General features: G+C 43.1%; 1 protein-coding gene across 1 annotated transcript in view; it reads left to right on the forward strand.

Annotated features, from left to right (window-relative positions):
• The window catches only part of MYO16 (myosin XVI), a 296,697-nt gene that overhangs the window by 74,885 nt on the left and 207,727 nt on the right, over positions 1-14,085 (forward strand). The window contains exons 5-7 of the mRNA XM_049778145.1: positions 238-346; positions 4,542-4,666; positions 8,583-8,708. Coding sequence (XP_049634102.1) covers positions 238-346; positions 4,542-4,666; positions 8,583-8,708 — 360 coding nt within the window. The remainder of the gene's footprint in view (positions 1-237; positions 347-4,541; positions 4,667-8,582; positions 8,709-14,085) is intronic.

The raw sequence follows: 14,085 nt of genomic DNA on the forward strand, positions 1-14,085 counted from the left end.
CCCTGCTGGTCCCTGACACCACAGTTCAGAGTGGTACCCCATCCTCTGGCCCAGCCTTGGTGGATGACCTCCAGACCCCAAGGACCCCCCCCCCCTTGGGACATCCCTCTCACTGATTCCCACTTAGGGTCACCTAATGGCACCTTTCTGGGTGTTTCCCTCCCAGTTAGAGCAGACTTGTGTCTCTGCCTCCCCCTCTTCTGTGTGACTGATGCTACTTTTGTTCTTCCCCTACAGGCGGGAGCCAATGTCCTGCTGCAGGACGTGAATGGGAACGTCCCGTTGGATTATGCCGTGGAGGGGACAGAATCGAGCGCCATCCTGCTGCTCTATCTAGAGGAGAACGGTAGGTGGGCACCTGGCTGATCCTGGGAAACAGAAAAGCATGAACGGAAGGCAGGTGTGTGTGTGTGTGTGTGTGTGTGTGTGTGTGTGCAAAAGAGAATGAGAGAGACAGTCAGAGAAACAGAGAGACAAAGACACAAAGACAGAGATTATTATTTTTTTTTATTATTTCTAATCCCTGTGAGATGCAAAGTTGAAGTTGAGTCGCAGCCATAGAATGTCCAACAGCCTTCACTAGTGTATATTTCTCATCATCAATGTCCCTCGTTTCCCTCCCATCCTCCCCCCTGAAAGAAAGAAAGAAAGAAAGAAAGAAAGAAAGAAAGAAAGAAAGAAAGAAAGAAAGAAAGAAAGAAAGAAAGAAAGAAAGAAAGAAAGAAAGAAAGAAAGAAAGAAAGAAAGAAAGAAAGAAAGAAAGAAAGAAAGAAAGAAAGAAGGAAGGAAGATTTTCTTTCTTTCATTTTCTCTCTCTCTCTTCTTTTATTCCCCCTTTAGATACTGTGGTTTGCACTACTGTTACTGAAGGGGCATCCTGCCCATCACTTTCCCTCCTTTCAGCACTCAGTTTCTGTCCAGAGTAACCATTCCTAATTCTCTTCGTGGTGCCTTCTCTGCCACCAGTGTCCCCAGTCTCACTCTGCTCCTCTCCCCAGCCTCCCCCGCCTGGCTCTTTGGCAGACACTTTTCTGTTCTTTCTGGGAGGGATGATGCTGATGGACTCAGTTTCCCTAGATTTCGTGGAAGGCCTGATTAAACCACATTACCCAGCTACCTGCCTTATTGTATCAGATTTGCACTTTGTGTTACAAAGGAAAGAATCTTTGAATAAGCACCAGAAAGTTCCTAATTGGTGAGGCCAGGAGTGCGATTCTATTTGAGCACCCAGTTGCTCCTTTTCCTTCGAATTTAAATCTCAGGTCGCAAAGCTCTCTGCAGGGTTGCCTCTTAGGAGTGAGAGGTCCAGCAATATGCTGCTGGAAAGTAGGGGCCTTGGGCCAGTGCTCTGGACATGTCAGCCGCACTCTTGGGGACACCTGCCCTCACAGGTGCTGCCAGAGCCAGCCCCGTGTCCCGGTTCAGGCGTGGGAGGCTGAGGCAGTGCCCAGATGTCTCCCCATCACAGCAGCATAATTGCAAGGAGCCAGTGTATAATTTCATGACTAAGCACAGCACTCGGCCAAGTAGGAGGGTTTTGAACTCCAGGCCCAATGTGGTATTTAGCGTCAGGGGAGAGGGTCCCCTTCTTCTGTTGCTCCCCCACTTGTTTCAGTATAAATAACAGCAGAGGAATCCACGCTTCTGCTCTTTCCAGTGTGTCTTGCGTTAGAGAAGAAGCTACCAGGCTGTCAGGGCCCACCATGGGGTGACTCTGCCCCCCTGAGCCCAGCTGCCTCTTTGTTCCTCTGCTCTGTGCCTCCCCCACAGGGCCCTTCTGAGGAGGCCCAGAATAATACTAATTAGTCCCAGCAAGGAGAAGCACTTCAAGAGAGCAAGAGCAAGGTGAGCCGGTAGCTTCCTGCAAAGATGGGACCTTCCTGCAAAGGCAGGGCTGAGGTCAGGGCACAGGGCAGGGGGCACAGGGCAAGGGACATAGGGCAGGAGCATCAGTTGGTCCACAGGCTGTACCTATTGGCTTCCTTCCAAAGCCTCTACAGCTCTAGGCTTGTGCTTCCTGCTGCTGGGAAGTCTCTGTCCACACCTTGGTTGGACTTTGAGGACCCATTTTGTCACTTGGATGCCACCTGGCTCTGTGGCAATGGCTGTGGGGTTTTCCTGACTGCTCCAGTCTCTATTACTACTCGGTGTCTCCAGTGCTCACAGAGCAAGTTTGTCATTGGAAATTCAATGTCTGCCTCTGGAGGGATGCTGGAAGGCAAGCCAGAGGTGAAGGCATTTTTTTTTTTTTTTTTTTGCACATGCCCGATGTGTGTTAGATTCCTGGCACAATACAGGGTGGCCCTGAGCACTGCCAGGTAGGATTTATGAGCACAGAGCCATGAGCGAGCCCTGAGGTCAGATCCAAGAATGTGCTCTTAGCACAGAGCCAGGAGTGAAGCCTGAGTTCAGATCCAGGATTAATCTCTGAACACAGAGCCAGGAGTAATCCCTGAGCACAGCCGCATGTGGCCCAAACACCCAAATCTTTAAATTATGCATATTCACTTGCAAAAGAATTGGCATGTCCTGGAAACCTTTTCAGCATATGAAAGGATTTTGTCAGGTTGTAAAGTCCAGACTTGCCCAAAACATCCTCATTGATGCTGTCCAGAGCCAACTGAGTGTCCTTTGCAGGTGGGCTTTAAACAAAGACCACAGAGGGAAACAGCAGCTCCTGTGAATGGGTGGGTGGGGGCTGCTCTGTTTCCTCCACAAGCTCTTCTGGCCAGTCTCAAGTGCTCGGTGGTGGCACAGATTCAAGTCCTTGCCTCGGGTTCAGTCACTGCTGGTGTAGCTCCAGCCCGGCATCTCTGTCTTCTGTCCCCTCGCTGAACTGGTCCATTTCTTCTAATGTCCCTGCCCTGGTTCATCTCAGTTGCCAGAAATGCAATCGAATTCCTTTTCTTCCCTGTCCAGAGAGTGCTCCCAGAGAGCTGTGTGCCCTCAAGACTGGGCTGAATACTCAGGTAGCTGTGCTATTGTGGGCTGTGAGACAAGTGTTGGAGCCCCGGTTGCCCCCCAGAACATTTTCTCTGCCTGCCTCCCTGTCCTAGCAGAGCCCTGAACATGTGGGGGCATGAACATGTGTGTGCAGTGGGTAGTTCAGTGTAGAATAAAAATTAAAATACGAAGTATAGGGGACAGAACTATAGCACAGCGGTGGGGCATTTGCCTTGCATGCGGCTTACCCAGGACGGACCTGAGTTCGATCCCTTGGGTCCCATATGGTCCCCTGAGCCAGGAGCAATTTCTGAGCACATAGTCAGGAGTAACCCCTGAGAGTCACTGAGTGTGGCCTCAAAACAAACAAAATATATACCTAAAGTATAAAATCCACAAGTTGGGTGAGGTTGCCCCAGGCACCATGTTTCTAACCCCCCAGGAGAACTGGTCTGATGAAGCAGGGTAGTAGCGGTGAAGAAATAATCTACAACAGTCAGAAAAGATATTCGTTGGAGTCAGTTCACTTTATTCCTCATGGCCTTTTTCTGCCATGTACAGAATATATGCCACGTCTGCCTAACTTAGAGCCAATGTCCTGCGGCAATACGTGAATGGGATGCCATGAGGTGATTTGCACAGAGCAGATCAGATGGCCAGCCAGGGAAGTAATGATTACAAAAGGAATGAGAGAGCAAGAAAGAAAATCATTGAGGGAGAGCTCCGAATGGTTCACAGTAGGTTCTCAAACTTTTGAAATAGGGGGCTAGTTCACTGTCCTTCAGTGAACTGTTGAAGAGCTGGACTGTAGTTTAAAAAACAAACAAACAAACAAACAAAAAAACACCTATGATCAAATCCCTTTGCACACTGCATATATCTTAATTTGTTTTGTTTTGTTTTGTTTTGGGGCCACACCCAGTGGTACTCAGGGGTTACTCCTGGCTATGTGCTCAGAAATTGTTGTTTCCAGATTCTGGCTACCGTAAATAGAGCTGCAATAAATATAGGTGTGCTTAAGGCATAAATTTCAATCTTGAATGAACACCATTTTTCTCCTTCCCACTCTGCGGTCTTTTCTCTCCATCACTCTTGATGCTGGGAACTGCTCAGGAAAACTCTGGGCTTTCAGCTTCGGGACAGGAGAAAGATCCTCCCAGTCCCTTTCTAGAGGGGCCTCAGGTTAATTGTTCTAAAATGCCATTTAGTAATTTGCTAGAGAGATAAATATTGATTTAAAAAATGAGTTTTAAAATAATAGTATACAATGTCATATTTATTCTTAAATTTACAAGTAACCAAAAGTTAGTTTCTGTAATGTTTTCTAAATATGTATTCAACAGGTATTCAAAATGTATCTTTAATGACTTATGTCTATTTTACCTTTCAATTTTGAGTCGTATTATTAGGATATCATTCCAATTTAATTAAGAATTTAAACAATTCACTGAACAGAGCAGATGGGGTGCTGAGGATCTAACCTGGGCCTGCCACATGCACAGCAAGCACCCCACCACCACTCCCAGACTCTCTCCAGTGATGGAGTGACTATTCTGTTTTCTTGTTGAGTTGATTTTGACAGACTCTTCTTCCCCCAGGAGTGACGCTGGACTCTCTGCACCAGATGAAGCTGCAGACACCAATGAGGATGTTGACCGACGTCACACACTTCCTGTCGTGTGGAGGAAACGTGAATGAGAAAAACGATGAAGGAGTTACCCTGGTCAGTTAGTAGCCTGATTCACAAATGTTTCACAGAAAAGTTCCATGGGTTTCTAACACCTAGAATGATCAACTGTTATATGGTATGTTTTTTAAATTTTAATCCTATAATAAGAGTAACATTTATCAAAGAGATTTTAGCAAACACATACATATGCAAAAAAGGAACATGCAAATAATTTATAGCACGTCCTAGAGCCACTCCATGCTTACACGAATAGTTATTTTCTACAGACCTCTATTCTAAGCATGTTTTCTCTACAGATTTAGAATAATTTTATTCATCGCCTTTTTTTATGTGACTTTTTTTAAGGTGGAACTAGTAAGAACATTTTTCCACTTGAATTTTAAGCTAAAGAAACTCTGGGTTACTCTGGTGATCGAGTTTCTACATTTAAGCAAATTCCAGCCATTACTCTTCACCGCCAGCTGTTATTTGGGCTCTGATTTCAATGCTGTTCATTGAGTTTTGAGCATCCTGGGTTCCAACACCCACTGCAACCTGCCACCTCTGTCTCAAGGTCTCTCCCGCCTAAAAGCCCGTCCTCTTAGCGAAAGTTACACCAGCTCTTGGGCTCTTTTACCATTTGCCAATTCTTAATCTCTTACTATGTTTCTTTATATTCTACATATGTGCAAGATCATTCTGTATCTGTCCCTCACCCTCTCTCTCTCTCTCTCTCTCTATATATATATATATATATATATGTGTGTGTGTGTGTGTGTGTGTGTGTGTGTGTGTATAGTCATATATATAGTCATATATGCCACTCCTTTTTATTGCTAGTAGACACCACTTAAAGAGATTATAAGCAGGAGCTAGATTAATTTTACAATAAACACAGTGACCAAACATCAAAGTAAGAGCATTTAGTTCTGTCATTGATGCAAAGGTTGAAAATAATTGGGGTAGAAATAAATGCATTTAGTCCCAAGGTTAAAGAAACTGCAAATAATGGAGGTGGGAAGGGTAAGGGAGGCCTTTGACACTCTGGTCTACGGGCTGCATAGAAGAGGATAGGACCAAGATTTTATTTCTGTCATGGAAAACATTTGCTGTGAGATTGGGAAGCACTGTGAGGAAAGCAACTTACCTCATTTGCTCTGAGTTTTGTAAAACATGCCTGCTACATTTATTTAAATTATTAAACTCATCTTAAGTACCTTGAGTCTTCTAGATTGATCTCTCTTCCTACGTAGGGATTCTGAAATACAAGTTTCAGAACTATCAAACATGTTTCTGTAAGCTATGAGGGGACAAAAGGCATATTTCAAATTTATTGAAAACAATGTAAACAATTATAGAACATTCTAATTAATAAATATTTATTGTCCATATCCCCTGAGTTTTGGACAACAAAACCACAGAAATCTTTTTGTTCTTTTTAGGGGAATCTGGAGTGTTGGTATATTGGGGAGGGCACTTACTTTACACACAACTTTGGGTTCAGTCCTGGGCATCCCACGTGATCCCCCGGGCACTGCAAGAGTGACCCTGAGCACAGAGCCCGGTGTAAGCCCTGAGCATCGGCCAAACACCCTTCGAACATAATTCAATATGGGGTACTACTACAAAAATAATCTTCAACTTTAAGAGACAGAGGTCACTGAGCATGGTCTATTTTCAAGTGCTAAATCTAAAATAGATTCTTGAGACAATTAGCTGCACAAATAAAAGAGCAAATGACTTCACAATACAGAATCCTGTTTCCCTACAATATATATTACACAGTTAAAGATAAAAACAGACCAAAAATGTCATCTTGGGTAACAAAGCCCTTTGGAGAGGAAAATAGGGACAGAAAGCACAGGAGAAATCTTGATATTATCGCATCCATCAGAAACAAACATGAATGTTAGGCATTTAGGGTTAGCAGTAAGCAAACTTAAGAAACATAAACCAGGAGTTTTATTTGTGGCAGGTATTTCAAGGTATGAATAACTTTCAAGTATGAAGAATTAATAAAAAAAAAAACATTTCAGTGTCAGAGAAAGAATCTGGGTTTTTATAAATGCCAAACTCTACCATGAACTAAGCTTTACACCCAACCCACATTGATAGAAAGTAATGAAAAGATGACCATCTCACAACAGAAAACTAAAGAAGTAATGAGTCCACTCGCAAAAAGGAAAATGGCAGCCCATTTAGAAATATATGAAAAAAGACCTAGAATTCATAATTAAATCATGCAGATCAGTTGTAATCATTCAATCGATGATAATAAAGAACAGGAAAGCTCAGGGTCTGTGAATTAGGGTTCTGACACACTGATGGATGGAAAATAAATTGGTACAAGCAACTCTGAATGCAGGTAGAAATAATGTAGAAATAAGCTGAAGGAAGTTTATAGCTCTAGAAGGAGAATTTCATTTGTAGGATTATATCCACAGGGAATAAGCTAGGAGGTGTATGCTTTGAATGTCAACACTGCTTTTCTAGAACATCCAATATGTGTGGTCATTCTCTACATACTGTGCCTCCCTGGAAAACCCAGAAGGACGCCATTATGGGGAAGAAACTGGACAGACAGATGGTAGATCCCAGCATATGATTCCTGCTGGCTTCTTCAACTTCCAGAGTCCTATAGTCTCTTTTGGGTCATTAATGGTGCCCCAGTTAAAATAAAGAAGATCCCATAAATCCAATCATTCCTTTTAGGGGGGCTATGGGCCACAACGGCGGTGCTCAGGAGTTACTCCTGACTCTGCTCAGAAATCGCTCCTGGCAAGCTCTAGGGACCATATGGGATGCCGGAGATGGAACCCAGGTCTATCCTGGGTCGACCGTGTGCAAGGCAAATGCCTTGCTGCTGTGCTATAGCTCCGGTCCCTAAATCCAGTCATTCTAATCCCGCTGAATTTAGTTCTTAGTCAGTTTACAGTAACCCGTTAACCACTGTTGGACCAATGCGAATCACAGCACAGCAAGCTGGATTTGGGGAAAACATGACTTGATTTACAAAGTTAAGTGTAGATCCTAATTCTAGAAAGCAAGCAGAGCAACATTCTCTGCTTTTTTCTGGCAGCCAGAAATGAGGTACTTTAGAGCATGGGGGCGGTAATATTTTCAAGTCCTAAATCTAAAATAGATTTTTGAGAAAATGATTTGCACAAATAAAAGAGTAAATGATTTAGCAATTCTGAACTCTGGCCCTGTTGTTGCTTGGACAGCAATCAAGTGTATTGCTTTAAGGACTTAAACACCCAGAAATGAGTTCCCATCAACATCCCCAGGGTCACATACAAACAGATTTCATGTCAATCAAGTCCCAGCAAGAATTCCAAAACAATTACGAGGGAAATGCTAACGTCCATTTAAAAAATGTGCTTCTAAATGATTTTTTGCTTTTGTTTTTGGGTCACATCCAGCGGCGCTCAGGAGTTATTCTTGGCTCTGCACTCAAATATTACTTCTGGCAGGCTCGGGGACCATATGGGATGCTGTGGATTAAACCCGGGTCTATCCCGGGTCAACCGGGTCAACAGGATGCAAGGCAAATGCTCTACCACTGTGCTGTCACTCTGGCTCTAGCATTGGCATTTTAGAGTTAGTAGTGCCCATTCCATTCTGGGAGGTGGGGAGGGATAGTCAAGCACTGGGTTCTTGAATTCTGTATTTGGAAGTGGAGAGTGAAAAGGCCTCCAGAAAAGGAAATAGGAATCACTTAGGAAAGCACTTGTGAGAATAGAAGGAATACAAGTTCTCAACCCCTAGGCCTTTCTCCAAAGAGGAGTGACGTCCCTTCTCAAAACAGATAAAATGGCGTGAACTCTTCTATAAAGTTAGTCTTGTTTTAGAGTCAATGTCTGATTCTAACACTCTTTTTAACCAATGACTTAAGCTGCTTTGGAATTTCCGTGACCAGCTTGGTGGCTGTTGCTTTGGGGGCTCTGTGATCAGGCATCTCTCTTTGCAGTTACACATGGCATGTGCGGGAGGCCACCAGGAGGTGGTGTTTCTGCTCCTGGACCATGGTGTGGACCCCAATGTGGCAGATGATCAGTACTGGACGCCTCTCCACTTGGCAGCTAAATATGGCCAGGTACAGTGACCCTTCTCCTCTTATCCTTTAAAATTCACTGAGATAGAAATATGATGCTCTCCATATGTGTATGAAGAGATAGAACAGTATGTAGGCGGCTTGTTTTGCATGCAGCTGATCTGAGTTCGGTGTCCAGAATCCCATATGACCTCCCCAAGCACTACTAGGAGTAGTTCCTGAACCTGGAACTACTATTAACTACTACTATCAACTACTATTAACTATTAATAGTAATCTGAAAACAAGACAAAAAAAAATCCATGCATGATCCTTAACTCATTTCAAATTTAATATGATTTTTTTTGTACCACTTATGAGACGTTATGTGGTTTGATATTTAATGGCATATTCCAGCTAAGGAAATATTTTTGATTGTAAATTTACTTTTATTTTATTTTATTTTTATTTGGTTTTTGGGCCACACCGGCGGAGCTCAGGGGTTACTCCTGGCTCTGAGCTCAGAAATCGCTCCTGGCTTGGGGGGACCATATGAGATGCCGAGGATTGAACTGAGGTCTGTCCTGGATCAGCCACGTGCAAGGCAAATGCCCTCCCTGCTGTGCTATCTCTCCAGCCTCAGAAATTTACTTTTAGAAGGACATTTTCTTTCTTTCTTTCTTTCTTTCTTTCTTTCTTTCTTTCTTTCTTTCTTTCTTTCTTTCTTTCTTTCTTTCTTTCTTTCTTTCTTTCTTTCTTTCTTTCTTTCTTTCTTCTTTCTTTCTTTCTTTCTTTCTCTTTCTTCTTTCTTTCTTTCTTTCTTTCTTCTTTCTTCTTTTCTTCTTTCTTTCTTCTTTCTTCTTCTTTCCTTTTCTTCTTTCTTTATCTTTCTTTCTTTCTTTTCTCTTTCTCTCTATTCTTTCTCTTTCTTTCTCTTTCTTTCTTTCTTTCTCTTTCTTTCTTTTCTTTCTTATCTTTCTTTCTTTTCTTTCTTTTTTTCTTTTTTTCTTTCTTTTTTTGGTTTTGGTCACATCTGGGAGCGCTCAGGGGTTACTCCTGGCTCTATGCTCAGAAATCACTCTTGGCAGGCTCGGGGGACCATGTGGGATGTCGGGATTCAAACCACCGACCTTCTGCATGAAAGGCAAACGCCTTACCTCCATGCTATCTCTCTGGCCCCAGAAGGACACTTTCTTCAAGAATCTGCATATTATAGTGAACATCATTCTAGAAATAATCCAATGTCAGAAGTAGTCATCATCAATATGAACTCCATGCCTTTTCTTTGCATAGTCTTCATAAGCATCTAACCCCAGGGATCTATAATGATTCTGTTTTATTTTACAGTTAGTAGATAGAAATTTTTTTTGTTTTTTCTCTATAAATTTTCTTTCATTTTAACTAGTGCCAGATGAATAGTATATTTCTTTCTGTTAATTTATTTGTAGTTGTTTTAATTAGCTAAAGAATTATTATGGCTAATATATTTTATTATTGTACAAATTAATTTTCACTGGGAACCATTATATCATGAAAAAGAAACTCTAACTTTTAATGGCTTTCTGTGGATGAACATGACAGAGGGGTGCTGTTAATAATTTATTTATTAAAATTTATTTTTAAGAAGTAGATTTTGTTGGAAGAAGACTTGATAATAATAGTGTAAAAACACTCAGTTTTTACACTTAAGCCATATTGGCTTCTCTCCAAATTTAATTTTGTTGCCAGTAGTCCCACAAAGTGGGGAGCATGGAGGGGACTGGAGAAGAGAGTGTTCTCACCTCTCTGCTCTACCTACCCCCACATGTCCCCTGCCCAGTGCTCAGGAAAGTGTCCAGGGAGGTCCAGACAGGTAAAATGCACCGTAGCACCTATTTCACCTAAGTCATCATCCCCTCTACCCGCTACATGCAGTCAAGCTCCTGAACCCCAGATGTCCTGCTGGCTTTGGAAGGTGAGCACTTCTCAGGAGCCCTGGGTTCTGGCTGGAGCTGAGCATGGCTCTTTGCAGGGCACAAAATTCAGTTCTCACCTTGGGTCACTCCCCTCACAGAAAAGAATTTTTGGAGGACGCAAAGAGTGAAGCGAGATAGATTTTATTGAGTGAAACTTATTTTGACGTGAGGAGAGAAAACAGAACATGGGTTCCAGAGAGATTGTGATGTCTCTCCAGCATGGAAAAGTCAAAGTAGCACAGATGCGTTTCCATGGGAGGACATGGGCTGTAAGAATAAGCCCTGAGTGGCTTTCAGGGGAGCCTTTTCACAGCTCCTCCAAATGTGTCTTCCCTGAGCTCTGGGTAGTAGAATCATCTGGGTTGTGGCAGATAGAGGCTGGTGTTGCTGACGGCCTCTCGCAATCTCTCCAGCACCTTTAGGGGTTCACCACAATGGAAGCTCACAATACAGAGGCAGGATCTTCTCTGTCCCCTACGTTGGTCTCCCCAGCTCAGACAGAAATGGAGCTGGTGGAGGGGCCATTCAGGGGTCAGAAAGCCAGAGCAATGCCCAAGCCTGCAGGAGACTTTTCTATAGTAACAGGTAACACCAAACCTCAGCTCATCCTTCTCGATTCAGACTAAAGCAACAAGCTGAGAGATTTATGTTCCTTGAAGATGGGGTGTCAATGGCCCCTCACTTCTCTTTTTCCTAAAAACAGTTTGTAATGTAGAATTTGTTATTTTTTAAAGTCTTCGTCCATAAAGATTCCACTTCTTATTCATTTCGGAAATCATGTTTTAGAAGCAGGTTTAGTTCGCCTATCAATTTATATGCCTGTGCGATGGGGTAAGTCTCAGAAGACATTTGCTGTGAAGAAGTGTATCTTTGTGGAGGGGGAAAAAGCTTTCAGATTCTAACATTTTCGAGAGAATAATTGTTCTTGAGAGGTATTCATAGAAACTTGGCGTTCTCATAAATAACTTACAAATATAAATACTTTTATGCAGAGGCAGTTCATATAACAGAGCAGTGTTTATGATTTACGCTTATGCTAGTGTGGCATGTTTATTTTCCAATTGCCCTTTATAAATGCCTTCACTTTCCCGGTGAGAAGGAAAGATACGTTGGCAGTTGTTTAAAACTTGGAGCTGAGCTAGTTAAGTGCACAATAAATCTTTAGGTTCCGCCACTCGTTCATGAGTTCCACATAAACCAATTTCAGTCTAGCCTTGTGCATATTTTATGTTTGTAATAGGGCTGGCAGTCTTCCAACAAACAATAAGAAAATAATTGCTCAAATGCTGGCCTCCAATTATCCTCCCCTTCCAAACCATTTGTGCATCTCACGATCTGCGTTTGCAATTCAGGGGAGGCTTTTGTACATCAACATTAATTTGGACCTAAGTCCATCAAAAGTTGAGTCTACCTGGGTTTGGTTTTTTTCATGGAAATCTCTTCTTTGGAAAGTCATAGAAATATGCAATTTTCTTCAGAGCATACACCATTCACATGTCACAGTGCTGGCCTGCCCGTGGGATGCCCCAAAGGACCTCCACAGAGCCTCTCACTTCTCTTTTATTTATTATTATTTTGTAAACTTTATTGATTGATTAATTGATTGGTTTGGGGGCCACACCCAGCAATGTTCAGGGGTTACTCCTGTCTCTGCACTCAGAAATGGCAGGCTGAGGATCATATGGGATGCCAGGAATCGAACCAGGTTCTTCCTAGGTCAGCCACATGGAAGGCAAACTTCCTACCACTGTGCTATCTCTCCTGCCACTCACTTCTCTTTTAATTCCCAGACCCTCCTCCAGAATGTGCTCTTGGTGAAGACCTGCCCTTGCTCTGCACAACAAAAACAAATTATTCTTTCAGCTGCCTCTGGACAGTTCTCTCATTTCCTTGTCCCAAACAGGGTCTTATCCTCCCCAATCTAGTGGCCTACGGAGTCCACCAGCTCCTTGGTGACCTGTGTTCATCGTTCTTTTTTTTTTTTTTTTTTTTTTGATTTTGGGTCACACCCAGAAGCGCTCAGGGGTTAGTTACTCCTGGCTCTATGCTCAGAAATTACTCCTGGTGGGCCGGGAAGGTGGCGCTAGAGGTAAGGTGTCTGCCTTGCAAGCACTAGCGTAGGATGGACAGCGGTTCGATCCCTCGGTGTCCCATATGGTTTCCACAAGCCAGGGGCGATTTCTGAGCGCATAGCCAGGAGTAACCCCTGAGCGTTAAATGGTGTGACCCAAAAACCAAAAAAAAAAAAAAGAAAAGAAACCACTCCTGGCAGGTTCAAGGGACCATATGGGATGCTGGGATTTGAACCACTGTCCTTCTGCGTCTAAGGAAAATGCCTTACCACTGTGCTATCTCTCTGGCCCCTGTGTTCACCATTCTTAAGGTGCCTTCTCCTACCTCTAGTTGTGTGCAGAGTAAAAGTGCCTCTGCCTGACATTGATGCCAGTCACTGGCCAAGGTCCTGATACATTCCATCCTCAGCCATTCGGGGTCCATCACCTTTGCAAATGCAGCCAAGATCACACTGTCTAAAATAGTGCTCTTTGGTCACCCAAGTGCCAATCTTTCTGCCTCTTTTTCTAGCCTTCTCTCTGGTTTCCCCAGCATCCCAATGAGGTGGCCACCCCGAGCTTGCATTCATGCGAGCTTGTCCCCACCTAGACATGCTTGGGGTCTTTTCTCCTCCTGAAAGTGTTGAGTGGGCAGACCATATTTTTAAATTTTCATTTAATCCATTGTGATTTACAAAGTTGTTCATAGTTATATGAATATGTGCAATAGTTTAGCTCCAATTCCCCACCATTGTCAGCCTCTATCCATCCCTGTTCCCAGAGTCAATCCCTGCCATCACACACTGACCTAGCTAGCATAAAAGGCACTTTTTATTGATTTGTTTTTTTATTTTAATTTTATCGAAACCATTGTAATTTACAAAGTCCTTCATAGTTGGGTTTCTGACATACAATGAATCGGGGTCACTCCCACCACCAGTGTGCACCTCCTTCCATCAATGTTCCCCAGGTTCATCTCATACCATCTCCTTCTCCTTCCCCCCATAGCCTGCCATTTTAATAGGCCCATTTTAAGTTTAGATTATTAGAGTTTGGGTCTCTTGATTCCATTGTTGTTGGCTTTGGTTTGGATATTTTGTTCTGTCTTTCTTTTTCTTTTTTTTTTTAATCTTCACTAAATGCACTTGAGAGTTCTTAATCCCCATCATTTAATATGTGTCTTTCTCCTCCTGCATGGATAAATTTCTGTCAGGAATAGAGAGTGTGAGTTGATCATTTGAAATTTAGCACATTATGGGGGGCTAGAACAATAGTACAGGGAGACGAATGCTTGCCTTGCATGCAAATGACCCAGGTTCAACCCCTGGCTTCCCATAGGGTCCATTGGGCACTACCAGGAGAGACCCCTGAGCACTGCTAGTTGTAACACCAAAACCGAACACATTAGAATATCCCATTCTTCTCCATAAGGAG

The sequence above is a fragment of the Suncus etruscus genome, chromosome 8 (genome assembly GCF_024139225.1).
Source record: "Suncus etruscus isolate mSunEtr1 chromosome 8, mSunEtr1.pri.cur, whole genome shotgun sequence".
Taxonomy (NCBI): domain Eukaryota; kingdom Metazoa; phylum Chordata; class Mammalia; order Eulipotyphla; family Soricidae; genus Suncus; species Suncus etruscus.